Source organism: Callithrix jacchus, chromosome 2, assembly GCF_049354715.1.
Source record: "Callithrix jacchus isolate 240 chromosome 2, calJac240_pri, whole genome shotgun sequence".
NCBI lineage: Eukaryota > Metazoa > Chordata > Mammalia > Primates > Cebidae > Callithrix > Callithrix jacchus.
Window position 1 is genome coordinate 70874657 of NC_133503.1, and position 15424 is coordinate 70890080.

At 42.6% G+C, this 15424-nt stretch overlaps 1 protein-coding gene and 1 pseudogene across 5 annotated transcripts in view; both read right to left on the reverse strand.

Annotated features, from left to right (window-relative positions):
- Positions 1 to 15: 15 nt before the first annotated feature.
- The window catches only part of SIMC1 (SUMO interacting motifs containing 1), a 76761-nt gene continuing 61352 nt past the window's right edge, over positions 16 to 15424 (reverse strand). For all 5 annotated transcript variants that reach the window (XR_013532036.1, XM_078364719.1, XM_008990413.5 and 2 more), the window contains 3 exons: positions 8868 to 9024; positions 8292 to 8376; positions 16 to 817 (listed from right to left, as the gene is read on the reverse strand). Coding sequence is in view for 4 of the 5 variants with exons in the window: in XM_078364719.1 (XP_078220845.1) it covers positions 555 to 817; positions 8292 to 8376; positions 8868 to 9024 (505 nt within the window). In the remaining variant the exon portion in view is untranslated. The remainder of the gene's footprint in view (positions 818 to 8291; positions 8377 to 8867; positions 9025 to 15424) is intronic.
- LOC103790632 (ran-specific GTPase-activating protein-like) lies at positions 12392 to 13288 on the reverse strand (annotated as a pseudogene).

The following is a 15424-nucleotide window of genomic DNA, read 5'->3' on the forward strand; positions in this document are numbered from 1 at the left end:
ACAGTGAACTTGGTATTTTGAAAAACCATTGCCTTTTTATTGTATCCTTTTAACATCAAATGTTTTTTTAACACACTTGATCCTTACCCCCACTCATTACAGAGTCAAATTAATAGGCAATATAACAGGTCTAACACAGAATGCGTATATTTCATTAGGGAAAAATGAGCGTCTCTCCAGAAACAGGTTGTTGGTACCTTGAATGACATAATATTGGTATACAGAGTGGGTTCAGCAGAGGGATTTTTTCACATCTTGAATGAAAATGTTAAACATGTAGTACACATAGTATTAACCTGTTTCAAAAAAGTATAGATAAATAATTTATTAAAAAATATATAATATACCTTGTATATTTAAGCCATATTTGAGAACAGGCTAGGATAGGATTATTTAAAAAAAGATATTTACTAGAGTTAGAAATTATAACCTACTGATTAAATAATCTAGGTTTGGTCCTGTAAGATTTAGCCACTTGTCATACTTTTAGAGCTTCTAAGTAGTTGGAGATAGAGTTCAGGAGGTATTCTTAGCATTCAGTGCTTGGAAGGCTTTCAGGAGCTGCTCCAGCCCTTTTGAGAGGGCTCTGCATCAGGGTTCAAGTCTGCAGCAAAGAAGAGCAGGAGCTTCAACAAGTGCACTTTGTCTTGGAGTTGGGGGACAAGAGGCTCCCCCAGCATGTGGATCAGGCGGCTGCGGAAGGCCTCGATCTGCTTCTCCACGTCTACCACTGTGATGTCATCTCCTTGCTGGGGTTTGGGCTTAATCCTTTTGATTATTAAGTCCTTTCGGTCTATCACGGAACTCCTTAAGTGTTCTGTAAGAAGGAAACAGTCAGTTGGGTGCTCTGAACTGCTTTTTATTCTTTTTTTTTAAGAAGAAGTCTAATTTTGGTAGGTAGGGTATTGGCAAAGACTTGTTGACTAGCTACAGGGATACAAGTCAAAGGCTGTGTGAATACCTGCAGTGTGAGTGCCTCTACTTCCAAAAGGCCCTTTGTTCTTGGCTCTCTAGGGTTCTTAAGTTTTACATTAAAAAAAGCGATATGGTTTGGATCTGTCATTTTTTATGATCACATAAAAAATGGTCTAAAAATGAAAATACTGAGGGAACAATTAGATATCTTCATCTAATCCATGTTCTAACCAGTAATATTTAACATGAGTGTGATCATGAGTAAACAATTAGATAATCTCAAATTGTAATCCCTAATATTGGAGGTGGGGCCTGGTGGAAAGTGGTTGGATCATGGGGGTGATTTCTCAGGAATGGTTTAACACCATCTGCTTGGTGCCATTCTAGTGATAGTTATTGCGAGGTCTGGTGGTTTCAAAGTGTGTATGTAGCACCTCCTCACTCTTCTGCTCTGGCCACATAAGACATGTCTGCTTCCCCCTCAGCCATGATTGTGTTTCCTGAGGCCTCACTAGAAGCAAAAGCTGCTATGCGTTATGCCTAAAGAACTGTGAGCCAATTAAACCTCTTTTCTTTATAAATTACCCAGTCTCAGGTGTGCGTGTGTGTGTAGCATATACACACTTCAGACCTCAAGTGATCCACCTGCCTCGGCCTCCCAAAGTGTTGGGATTACAGGTGTGAGGCACCAAGCCACCATGCCTGGTCTATTCCATGTTCTTGTCAATAGTATTTAACATGAGTGCGCTCATGAGTAAGCAATTAGATAATCCCAATTACGGGACATTCTACAAAGTAACTCGCCTGGACTCTTAAAAAATGTCTATTATGAAAAACAAGTAAAAGCTGGGAACTGTGCTGGACTAAAGGAGACCAAGGAGTATGACCGCCAACTACAGTGCTTCATATTTGACTGTATCCTGGCTCAATCCAAAATCAACCACCTACAAAGGATATTATTGGGACACTATTAGATAATCTATCAAGAATAAGTTTCATGGCTGGCTGCGGTGGATCATGCCTGTCATCCTAACACGTTAGGAGGCTAAGGTGGGTGGATCACCTGAGGTCAGGAGTTCAAGACCAGCCTGGCCAACATGGTGAAACCCTGTCTCTCTTAAAAATACAAAAAAATTAGCCAGGCCATGGTGGTCCACGCTTATAATCTCAGCTACTCGGAAGTCTGAGATAGGAGACGCACTTAAACCCGGGAGGTGGAGGTTGCAGTGAGCCAAGATCGCACCACTGTACTCCAACCTGGGCAACAGAGCTAGACTCTGTCAGGGAAAAAAAAAAAAGAACAAGTTTCATGAGTGTAATAATGCATAGTGGTATCAAGTACAATATCCTTATGCTTGGGAGATGCATGCTGAAGTACTTAGTAGAATTATGATGGTACAACTTCACTGTTTCAGAAAAAATGGCATATACATGGATGAATAGATAAACCAAATGTGTCAAAATCTTAGCAGCTAATGAATCAAGGTAAATGGTTTATATACGGGCATTCATTGTATTATTCTTTCAACTTTTCTGTAGGTCTAAAAATGAAAATACTCAGGAGTATAAAACAAAAGTAACAAAGGTATCTCATCCCAAATCCACAGGCCTGCCCTAATAGGTTCTAGAATTGTGTGGAATTGAGGCAAATGAGCACAAGGTCACATCAGGCACTGAGAGAGTTCTGGGGACTTGATGACTTCCAGTTGCACATAAGTGCACCATCATTTCTCAGTCTCCTCATTTCTTAAATGGGGATGATGGCACTTTCACTAACAGTTATTAAAAGGACTGAACTACGTGTCCAGATTTAGTACACATAATAAATTAAGCAGTGTATCAGGTTACATTTTCAAGTAATACATTCAATGTTTTTTCTCAACCTTCAGATGAAATGACTGAAAAGTAAAATCCCTCTCAAGTCTGTAATCTGCGAAGAAGTACAATGAGTATACAATAGCATGTTCAAAAAGTCTGGAAACACAGGAAACAAAACTGCCTTGAGATGAAGTGCAAGGCCCTTTCAACATTCAAACAGCACAGATTTACTGAGCACCTACTGCATATCTGGAACTGGGCTAAAGTCTGGGAACATAGTAGAATCAGAGACTTGGGCCCAGCTCTTGTGGACTGATATGTTAATTACAGGAAGCCTGACAAGTTAGCCAACAATATTGTAGCTTGTGGCAAATGCAATCAAAGAAATCAGATGCTGTGATAAACAGTAACACTGGGGGAATAAGGGAAGCAGCCCACTCCAGCCAGGGAGGCCTCTGAGCTGAGTACCAACGGATGAAGAGGCAACCATGCAAAGGTCAAAGGGAAAAGCAGTCCAGGGAGAACAGCAAGTGCAAGTGCCCTGAGGAAAAGCATGCTTTGAGAACTAGAGAGAAAACCGGGGTAGTAAGCCTTCTGCCATGGGAGGACGCAGCAAGAAGACCTTCCCTGGATGCAGCCCCTCAATCTTGGACTTCCCAGCCTCCGGAACTGTGCAGAAGCACTGGGGATGCGTATAAACATGTTAATGGCATCCATTGAAAGCAATGAAAATTACATTTGATACTGCAAATGTTTCAGCTAACGTAAGGTAATGACTTTATAAAGTGAGAAACTTAAAAAAAATCAGAGTAATAAAAGGGAGAGTAGTACCAGATGAGATTGGAAGGTAGGGCAGGCCACATTATTACCTGTTGGCCTTTGAGAGCAAACAGGTTATCTATAGATGTAGAGGGTTGTAAATAGGGAAATATGATCTGTTTCATTTGCAACTTGTTAAAAGCAGTCTTAGGAGGAAAACAGCCTTTTTGTAGACTTTGATTTTCTTAAGGCATATGCCACTCTGAAAAATATAAAAAAAGTCATTTTGAAAGAAGTGGAAAAACAGTTGACTGAATTGGGTGGAATAGGGGAAACTTAGAGGGCAAGCAAGAAGAATTTGGAGTTTATTGAATCATGCAGGAAAGTTAAAGAAGCAAATGTTAGCAGTGCCCATCTCAGCACTGTCCATGGGGGAGGAAACCATGGCCAGTGGACTTCAGCCCTGTTAGTCCAGTCAGCAAGGCCTTGGATTTTATGCTTCGGTAGAGATGAGAATTGTTTTTTTTTTTTTTTTTTTAGATGGAGTTTCTCTCTTGTTACCCAGGCTGCAGTGCAATGGCGCGATCTCGGCTCACCGCAACCTCCACCTCCTGGGTTCAGGCAATTCTCCTGCCTCAGCCTCGTGCCACCACGCCCAGCTAATTTTTTGTATTTTTAGTAGAGACGGGGTTTCACCATGTTGATCAGGATGGTCTCGATCTCTCGACCTCATGATCCACCCGCCTCGGCCTCCCAAAGTGCTAGGATTACAGGCGTGAGCCACTGCGCCCAGAGAGATGAGAATGGTTATGTCAGAGGTTGCTGATCACTGGATGAGGACATTTAGCATTGAAAAGCATTTGGCATAATGCCTGGCTCAGGACATTTCAGGTGATAGTATTGTTAGTAGTTTTGGATCAATATGAGAGTTAGCTATTATTTTATCATCATTGTCATCATCATCACTATAGGAATCCCCTACCTAACACATCAAACCTGAGCTCTTGATCTTCCCTGCAGATCTTTCTCCATGTCAGTAATGGCAGAACCTTGGGAGTCATCCTTCAGACTTAGTCACTTAAGCCCTGTCAAAGTTATCTGCAAAGTACTCCTGTCCCATCCACTGCCTTCTCCACTGTCCTTGCCACACCTTGTCACCATTACCCTTTCTGGCCCTCTGCCAAATGATTCGCTACACGTCAGGTACAGCAGCCTTTTACATCTGCAGATCTGATCACGACACTACTTACTTGGAACCACTTTGATGGCTTCACTCTATTCTTGGAACCAGCTGGATTTCCTTCATATGGCCAAGATGGCCCCTCACGACCTGGCTCATCAACTATTCTAATCTCTTTTGTGTTATTCTCCCCTTGCGCACTACATCCTTGCTCTGCTAGCTTGTTCTATGTTCCTTGAACTCACTAAGCATCTTTTTGCCTCAAGGCCCTTGGACATGCTGTTCCTTCTTTCTGGAAAACTCTTGTCTCCTCATTTGCCTGGCTAACACCATTACTTCATGTCTCTTACTTTATTTAGTTATTTTTTTGAGACGGAGTCTTTCTCTGCCACCCAGGCTAGAGTGCAGTGGCATGATCTCAGCTCACTACAACTTCTGCCTCCTGAGTTCAACCGATCTTGTGTGATTATTCATTTAGGATCAATTTCTCCAGTAAACAGTAAGCTTTATGAGGACAGGGACCACGTTGGTCTTATTCACTAAAGTTTTCCCAATGAGCCAGGCACAGAGAGGACATTCAGTAGATATCTGTTGCCTGGATAAATATATGAATTGAACTGATCCTGCCTACTTCTGCTTTCCCCCATCTGTGGACAGGGTTCCTTGCAGAAATACTGTGTGTGTTACTCAGAATGACTGTGGCTGACTTCTGTGGGCTATGCTGGCCAGCTGAGTGGGATTCAGGTAAAGCATGCATTTGTTCATTTAAATATTATATGTTCAAATCCCTAGAATTCATACTCACAATCTCCCTGACAGACAGCACTTTGTAATTTTGCTGAGGCTGAAACTTGAGCCACATGGCTATGCAACTGGGGCGTGGGGGATTGATATTGTACGCCAAAGAACAAGAACACAGGCCCAACCGACAGCCCAGAATCCATGTCTCTGACAGACCGGTTTGAATCCTGGCTCTGCATGTACTTTTCTCTCAGCCTGTTTTCCCATCTGTAACGGCAGGGTGGCGGGGGGTAGGGAGATACCTTCACAAGGATATTGGATTATATAAGCCAGTGCAGGTGAATTTACCTCATCTCTTTTCCTCTCTTCCTCCATGCTGAGAGTTCCCCTAAACAAAAGGCAGGCTTGGGCTCTCTAATCCCGTCCCTTCTTCTCCTACTCTTGGAGCCAGACAACTCAGACTGATGTCAAAATGCCCCAAACATCTGCAGACCACTCTCAGAAGGCAGAGATGACTAAGGGGCCCTCACAGTAAGATGCTTACTGACCGACAAGGACGCTGACTTTTGCAGGGTACCATTCAGCTGTGTTCTTTGCGGAACAATGTTTTCAAACTACTAGTGTTAATTTTCCTCCTTCCTAACTCTTGGACCCCAAAGAAGCTGGAACGAACACTAAAGATAAAACATTATTGGAACACACTTCATTTATTCTTGGTCAATATATACTGGTCTGAGGCCCTTCTCTCCCTTATCAAAACATAAAAAATACTCTGTAATTAAAATAGAAAGGAACAAGAAATTGTTAAAGGTGAACTTTAAGACAAGCTATTTAATATTAACCTTTCTGGTAGAGCTCCAAAACAATTATATAAGCCTCAGTGAGGCTAAAAACACATGGAACTTGCCTTTGGGGCTTTGCTCTGAGAAGGACATGCCCTTTCTTTGAGGGCACTACAAAATGCCAAACCACAACCACTGGACAATGGACTCTTTTAAGTGTTAGTTACAAGAGTCTAAAACAGAGAAAACCCTTAGCCCACCTCTGGCCAGGAACACAGGAAGACAGATGAACACTGAACACTTATTACATTTTTCTCATACTCATCAATAATCAATCCTCGCAAGTTATACACTATCATCCCCATTATATAGAAGAAAGAAACTGTTAGCTGTCCAACACAGAGGAAGTGGTGAAGTTGGTTTTTAAACACAGACTTTCTGTCTAAAAACCAGCTTTTTTTTTAAAACTGTCTCTACAATAGCTTTCTCAGTTCCTGGCCTGAGGGCTATCTTACCTTCCCAAGTGCCATTACTGAGTTAAAAATTAACCTCAACCTCAACACGATCATGGGCAGGTGCATTTCACTTATATACTTTTTCCATTTACTATTTGGGAGTACATTGCAGACACTGTGCCCCTCTACTCCTCAATACTTCAGAAGGGGCTTCCTAAGGCCAAGGACATTTACTATCATAATCCAGTATGATTATCAAAAGTAGGGAATTTAATATTGACACAATACTGTTATCTAATCTATTCAAGTCTCACCAATTGTCCGAATAACGCATTACAGCCTTGCTCTGCTTAGCCTGTTCTATGTTCCTTCGACTCACACTAAGCAACTTCTTGCCTCAAGGCTCTAGGACATGGGGTTTCTTCTTTCTGGAACACTGTCTCCTCATTTATGACTTATTTTCTCCTGTTCAGGATCGAGCCTAGGGTCATGCATTCCATTTATTATTCATGTGGTTTAGTTTCTTTTAAATCTTGAACAGTAACTCAGTCTTTGTTTTTAAGATACTGGCACTTTAAAAAAGTACAGGTCAGTTATTTGGAAAAGGTCACTCACTCTGGTTTTGTCTGAAGTGTCCTGGCCATTAGAGGCCATTAGTTCATCGAGGTCATGAACTTTTGGCAAGAACATATATACACGAGGATGCATCTTTCTCTGTCAATCACATCCAGGAACAATGCCACGTTTCTCTCCTAGCGGTGTTACTCTAGTAATTGACAGTTCATCAGTTCTTCAGTTTTCCCACAGGCCTCATTAATCCTTGGCTAATAAAATGATTCCCATTTGAAGCAGCTAGTCCATCATTACCCTGGGCAACATTTGCCTTCTGAGGATTACCTGGTCTAATTCTCCTATATCGTCATTGATCACTGGCTTTGCTGTGACCTGAGCAGCTCTGAAGAGCCACTTTCATAGACTTAGGGTATCTTACATCTTCTGCAAGATGTACATGTTCACCTTGCTCCTGATTTGCTCTGTACTTACACTGTATTGACAGATGTTTACAATGTTTACAGTGTCCACATTCAGTGAGCAAAGGTGCCGCGGCAACAGGCTAAGGGAGGATGCCAGGGCTCTTTAGGTCATTCCTGAGTCCTTCTCAGGTTCTGATGATTTCTTCTTTTTTTTTTTATTGAGACAGGGTCTCACTCTGTCACCCAGGCTGGAATGCAGTGGCACAATCTTGGCTCACTGCAACCTCTGCCTCCCGGGTTCAAGCGATTCTCCTGCCTCAACTCCTGAGTAGCTGGGAGTACAAGTGTACAACCCCACACCTGGCTAATTTTTGTATTTTTAGTAGAGACAGGGTTTTACTATGTTGGCCAGTCTGGAGGTTCTGATGACTTCTGCTTACCTACACAGTCTTACAACTATGAGGACCACATATTTTTGGCCATAGCAAGAATATGTGAATTCTTTTTCATAGTGGTGACTCTGGTTATGTCATTTCTTATCCCTTGTAATAAGTTACATACAACCAAGGAACAATGTCAAAAAATTAGAATCCCCCGTGTAACTATGATTAATACAAATGTTCACTGAGACCTCCTACAGCTCTACTTGTGAACAAACGCTGCTTACCTCTTAAAACATGTTGATAACTGGACAACAGAAACTGCAGATGCTCAACCAGTTCGTCCCAAGTCTGCCACTGGGTTTTATCTGACTGCAGAGATAGTAAAAGTGATAATAAATGCCTTCCCCAGTTACAATTTTGGTACAGTTTTCAATTTACCTTTACAGAATGCTCAAATAGGTGGTTTTTTTTTTTTGTTTTAGATGGAATTTCACTCTTGTTGCCCAGGCTGGAATGCAATGTATAATCTTAGCGCACTGCAACCTCTGCCTCCTGGGTTCAAGCGATTCTCCTGCCTCAGCCTCCCAAGTCACTGGGACTACAGGTGCCTGCTACCACACCCAGCTAATTTTTGTTATTTTTAGTAGAGATGGGGTTTCACCATGTTGGCTAGGCTGGTCTCGAACTCCTGACCTCAGATGATTCACCTGCCTTGGCCTCCCAAAGTGCTGGGATTACAGGCAGGAGCCACCGTGCCTGGCCCAAACAGTTGTGTTTTAAGCTGAAACCCTATGGGAAGGATTTGGGCCTAGAGCAAAGAAAGGTGCTCTAGGCCTGGAATTGGGCAGGAAGAAATGTACCTGACATTTGAGCAGTGACGTGGAATTGTTCAGAAAGTAGAGGGCCTGGGCCAGAGACAGGGGCAGGCGTGTGGGTGTCTCGCAGCTGTGGAGGAATATGATTTCTAACACTTTGCAGCGCAGAAGGTGGCTTTCCATGGTAGTAAAGAACATCTCTCTGTGTAAATAAGAGGAAGAGGGAGTTAACCACAAGTATACTTCAAAGAACATAAGCCACAATTCACCCTGAATATTCAACATTTGCCCTAAAAAAGATAATTAAGAAGGAATACCACTGGGCGTGCTGGCTCAAGCCTGTAATCCCAGCACTTTGGGAGGCTGAGGTGGGTGGATCTCGAGGTCAAGAGATCAAGACCATCCTGGTCTACATGGTGAAACCCCGTCTCTACTAAAAATAAAAAAATTAGCTGGGCATGGTGGCGTATGCCTATAGTCCCAGCTGCTCAAGAGGCCAAGGCAGGAGAATTGCCTGAACCCAGGAGGCGGAGGTTGCAGTGAGCTGAGATCGCGCCATTGCACTCCAGCCTGGGTAACAAGAGCAAAACTCCGTCTCAAAAAAAAGGAAGAAGGAATACCATGGAGGCCTACAGAATCACAAAACCTGTGGACAGGGCAGAAATGGATTTGTCCATGCATTAACAACTGCTAGAATGAGGAAAGTCTTTCACTTTTGAAAAAGACAAATTTAGAAGACATTAAAGATAGTATACTGTAACTATGAGAATCATGGGAATATTTCTGAATGCCTATGATGTGCCAAATACTATTTGGCATAACAAGGAACATTAAGATAAATAAAAAAGGGAACCACTCTCAAAAAGCTGATAGTTGAACAGGGGGAAGGAGTATGCAACAGGAACTTAAAGAAAGTGCATGGCAAGCGTACTTGTACACAGAATGCTAGCGTTGCTCCAGAGACAAACAGAAGAGAGAGCACATTTGGTCAGGGGACTGGAAGTGCCTTCCGATGGAGGCAGCAGCATGGTGAGAGTGGTCTAGGAGGGGCAAAAAAAACCTCGAGGTATTTCTCTTTCTTTCTTTTCCTTTTCTGTCTTTCTCTCCCCACCGTCACCCTCACCCCCTCTTTCTTTCTGACAGGGTCTTACTTTGTCACCCAGGCTGGAGTGCAGTGGCATGATCATCACTCACTGCAGACTCAACTTCTTGGGCTCAAAGCGATCCTCCGACCTTAGCCTCCCAAGCAGCTGGAACTACAGGAATGTTCCACTGTCCCTGGCTAATTATTTTTTTGTAGAGATGGGATCTGGCTATGTTATCAGGGCTGGTCTCGAACTCCTGGGCTCAAGCAATCTTCCCACCCTGGACTCCCAAAGTGTTGGGATTATAGGCACGAGCCACTGTGCCTGGCCATAATAATTTTTTTATTTGAAACTATTTATCTTCTGATTTTCATGCCAGGGCTTGCTTTATAATCTATAGATGGTAAACTCAGAGATCTACAAAGGACAAGAACGTAATTTCAATATATGGAACACAGTAGGAACTGTAGGTGGAATTAAAAATTTAAAAACAAGGTACATTGAAGGGCCAATGTCTAGATCAGCCTCAACACAGTAGCTGGTATTGGACTTTCCCTTCTGTCATAATCAATGATAAAACCAGAGAAAATATAGGAAACAACCATCTTCAGGCATTGGAGAACTTACTACAAAGAACTGTGATTCTTTTTTTTTGGGGGGGGATGGAGTTTCACTCTTGCCCAGGCTGGAGTGAAGTGGTGTGATCTCAGCTCACTGCAACCTCTGCCCCCTGGATTCAAGTGATTCTCCTGCCTGAGCCTCCCAAGTAGCTGGGATTATAGGTGCCCACCACCACACCCAGCTAATTTTTGTATTTTTAGAAGAGATGGGGTTTCACCATGTTGGCCAGGCTGGTCTCAAACTCTTGACCTCAGGTGATCCATTTGCCTTGGCCTCCCAAAGTGCTAGAAGTACAGGTGTGAGCCACTGTGCCCGGCAGGACTGTGATTCTTGAGAGAAGGGAAACAAAGGTGATACACTTCATCTACCCCAGATTTCTTGCTGGGGGCATTTTCTAATTAAGGCAGAGGAAGGTGTGGGTCCAAAATAAAGAGAGTGGAGTACTTAGGCAGACAAAACAGAGGCTGGAGTTTAGGACAGCTGAGGTGTCTGGAATTTGTGTCAGAGAAGAGGGTGCTCAGGAAATGTATGAAAGGGAACCTGTTGGCACAAGTGTAGAGGAAGCTCCAAGAGCCTGGTGGAGAACAGCTACTGGGGGGCTGCACACTGAGTGGGAATTCTGGAGATCTCAGAGTGCTGAAAGATACTGGGGTTTCAAGCAGTCAGTGTGGAGAGATCTCACTGAACATCCTGGACATTCAGCTGAAACCCCAGAAAGACCAAGCCTCAAGACTGTAGCTCCTGAATAAGGGCTGCTGTAGAACCATCCTCACAAATCCTAGACAAGCCTCAACAGGAAAAAGCTAATCTGGCAGCAAATTAACTGCCTGCCAGAGCCAGGGCAATCAGGCAAGAAAAAGAAATAAAGGGTATTCAGTTAGAAAAACAGTAAGTCAAGTTATCTCCATTTGCAGATGACATGATTGTATATTTAGAAGACCCTATCATCTCAGCCCAAAATCTCCTTAAGGTACTAAAACAGAGATGCAGACCAATGGAACAGAACTGAGGCCTCAGAAATAATGTCACTTATCAAAAACCATCTGATACTTGACAAATCTGACAAAAACAAGCAATGGAGAAAGGATTCCCTATTTAAAAATGGTGAGAAAACTAGCTAGCCATATGCAGAAAGCTGAAACTGGATCTCTTCCTTACACCTTATACAAAAATTAACTCAAGATAGATTAAAGATTTAAACATAAGACCTAACACCATAAAAACCCTAGAAGAAAACCTAGGCAATACCATTCAGGACACAGGCATGGGCAAAGATTTCATGACTAAAACACCAAAAGCAATAACAACAAAAGCACAAATAGACCAATGGGATCTAATGAAACTAAAGTGCTTCTGCACAGCAAAAGAAACTATATCATTAGAGTGAACCAGCAACCAACGGATGGGAAAAATTTTTTGCAATCTACCCATCTGACAAAGGGCTAATATCCAGAATCTACAAAGAACTTAAACAAATTTACAAGAAAGAAACAAACAACCGCATCAAAAAGTGGGCAAAGGATATGAACAGGTATTTCTTGAAAGAAAACATTTATGTAGCCACAAACATATTAAAAAAGCTCATTATCACTAGTCATTAGAGAAATGCAAATCAAAACCACATTGAGATACCATCTCACACCAGTTAGAATGGCGATCAGTAAAAAATCAGGCGACAACAGATGCTGCACAGGATGTGGAGAAATAGGAACACTATTACACTGTTGGTGGGAGTGTAAAATAGTTCAACCATTCTGGAAGACAGTGTGGCGATTCCTCAAAGATCTAGAACTAGAAATACCATTTGACCCAGCAATCCCATTACTGGGTATATACCCAAAGGATCTTTTTTTTTTTTTTAAATTCAGTTCTTTGTATAATGTCCCTTGTAAAAATGAAACAGAATAAAAACAAACCAAAAAAGAGGGGCAGGGTAAAACGTTTCTTTTAAAAAAAGGAAAGAGAGGAAAAGGAAATAAAATAAGATGATTTATTGCTTCTCCTCACCGTCCTCCTTGGTCTCCTCCTTGGCTGAGAGAGCTTCTAGCTTTTCTGCCACTTTTTCAGCATGATTGTTTTTGCCTGATCTTGCTTTCTTTTCTCTCTCTTCAATCTCTATCCTGCATTCTTCAAACTTTGCTTTGAATTTCTGTGCATTCTCAGCATTCAGGAAGCGGATGGCCAGCAGCTCTGGCTTGGACACTCATTGGCGAAGTCGGCATGGGTGTTCTAGACCTAGGCATGGCTGCTACCCATGTTGGGCTTCAGCTCCATCATTGGTGTGGTGTAGTGGGTGGCACAGATCTTCAGGGTCTTGTCTCTCCGCATGAGGAGACGGAGGGTCCCTTTCTCCTTGTGCTTCAGGAGCTTGAGGTCGCCGGTGCCCTGCTCTTTCTCCATTCTGGGAGATCATTCTCTGAGGCAAATTTAAAGTTTCCCCTGCACTTTCTTACTCAGAAAGAGAAACTATTGGCTCAAACTGAGGGTCATGGTTAGACTCGTCTGCATTCTGTTGAAGTATTGTGGTCTTTAAGAGTATCCTTGGTGGTGGCGGCTCGGCTGTGTCGGTGCTTGCTAGCTCCGCGGCCTCTCAGCGTCTACTCGTAGCTCTTTCCCTCCGCATCTGGAGCTGGCGCCTCCCCGCCCAACCGCTCTTCCCCCTGCCCTGTCACCAGAACCTCGACCCTGACCCTGGAGGTAGAAAATGCGCCCATTCAAAACCAGTACAGCTTTATTGGCTCAGGCAGTGGACACTCTCATTGTCCGGCCCGCCCTGCGCTTCCTGCCAAAATGCCCTTGACGCCGGTCAGCCAGAGGTACCCAAAGGATTATAAATCATTTTATTACAAATACACATGCACACATATGTTTATTGCATGTGTTCACAATAGTAAAGACTTGAAACCAAACCAAATGCCCATCAATGATAGACTGGGTAAAGAAAATGTGGCACATATACACCATGGAATACTATGCAGCCATAAAAAAGGATGAGTTCTAGCAAAGACCTGGAACCAACCCAAATGCCCATCGATGATAGACAGGATGGGGAAAATGTGGCACATATACACCATGGAATATTATTCAGCCATCAAAAACAATGAGTTCATGTCCTTTGTAGGGACATGGATGAACCTGGAAACCATCATTCTCAGCAAACTGACACAAGAACAGAAAATCAAACACCGCATGTTCTCACTCATAGGTGGGTGTTGAACAATGAGAACACATGGACACAGGGAGGGGAGCATCACACACTAGGGTCTGTTGGGGGTGGGGGGAATAAGGGAGGGGCAGCAGAGAGTGGGGAGTTGGGGAGAGATAGCATGGGGAGAAATGCCAGATATAGGTGATGGGGAGGAAGGCAGCATATCACACTGCCATGTGTGTACCTATGCAACAATCTTGCATCTCCTTCACATGTACCCCAAAACCTAAAATGCAATAATAAAAAAAAAAGGATGAGTTTATGTCCTTTGCAGGAACATGGATGAATCTGGAAACCATCATTCTCAGCAAACTGACACAAGAACAGAAAACCAAATACTGCATGTTCTCATTCATAAGTGGGAGGTGAACAATGAGAACACATGGACACACGGAGGGGAAACATCACACATAGCAGCCTGTTGGAGGGGGACTAGGGGAGGGCTGGGGGGGTGCAGTTATAGGGGAGGGATAGCATTAGGAGAAATACCTAATGTAGATGACGGGGTGATGAGTGCAGCAAACCGCCATGGCACGTGTGTACCTATGAAACAAACTTGCACGTTCCGCACATGCACCCCAGAACTTAACGTATAATTAAAAAAAAAAAAAAAAAGAGCAAAATCCAGACTCTCAACAATGTAGGGCCCACAATGTCCAGTGGGCACACAATAAAAATGACCAGACAAGTAAAGAAGGCAGGAAGATGTAACCCATAACCAGGAGCAAATGCCTATAGAAACAGACCAAGAGGTGACACACATATTGGAATTAGTTGTGATGGACTTTTAGACAGCTATTATAAATATGTTCAAGATTTTCAAAAGCAAGAAAGTAAATTAAGATGTACATGAATGACTAGATGAAGACTTGCACCAAAGAGTATAAAAATGAACCAAATGTCAACTCTAGATCTGAAAAATACAATAATAGGCTTAACGGCAGATTAGGCACTAAGGGAATAAAAAGAATAGGGATTTTCAAGACTATCCAGAGAGAGAGAAAAAAAAAATGAAACAAAACAGTAATAGCCTCAGTGATCTGTGGAACAGATCTATATGTACACTTGGATTCCCAGAAGATGAGAGAGGTTGGGGCAAAAGCTTATTAAAAATATATATTGAGGCCAGGTGCGGTGGTTCACACCTGTAATCCCTATACTTTGGGAGGCCGAGGTGGGCAAATCACCTGTGGTCAGGAGTTTGAGAACAGCCTGGCCAACATGGTGAAACCCTGTCTCTACTAAAAATACAAAAAAAAAAAAATTAACCAGGCCTGGTGGCACATGCCTATAGTCCCAGTTACTCAGGAGGCCGAGGCAGGAGAATTGCTTGAACCTGGGAGGCAGAGGTTGCAGTGAGCCAAGACTACGTGACTTCACTCCAGCCTGAGTGGGCAACAGAGTGAGACTCCATCTCAATATATATATTTAACCAATATAAAAAATAATGGTCAAAATGTTTCACAATTTGATGGGAAATAACCCACAGATTAAAAAAACTCCATAAACCCCAAGCAGGATAAAAATAAAGAAAACCAAATGTAGATATTATAATGAAAATGATAAAAATAAAAAATAAAGCAGCCAGAAAAAAAAAAAAAAAGACATCATATACAGGGGAACAAGAGTAAGAAATTCTAATGGCTTCTCATAAGACATTGCAAGCAGAAGAAAATGGCACATCTTTA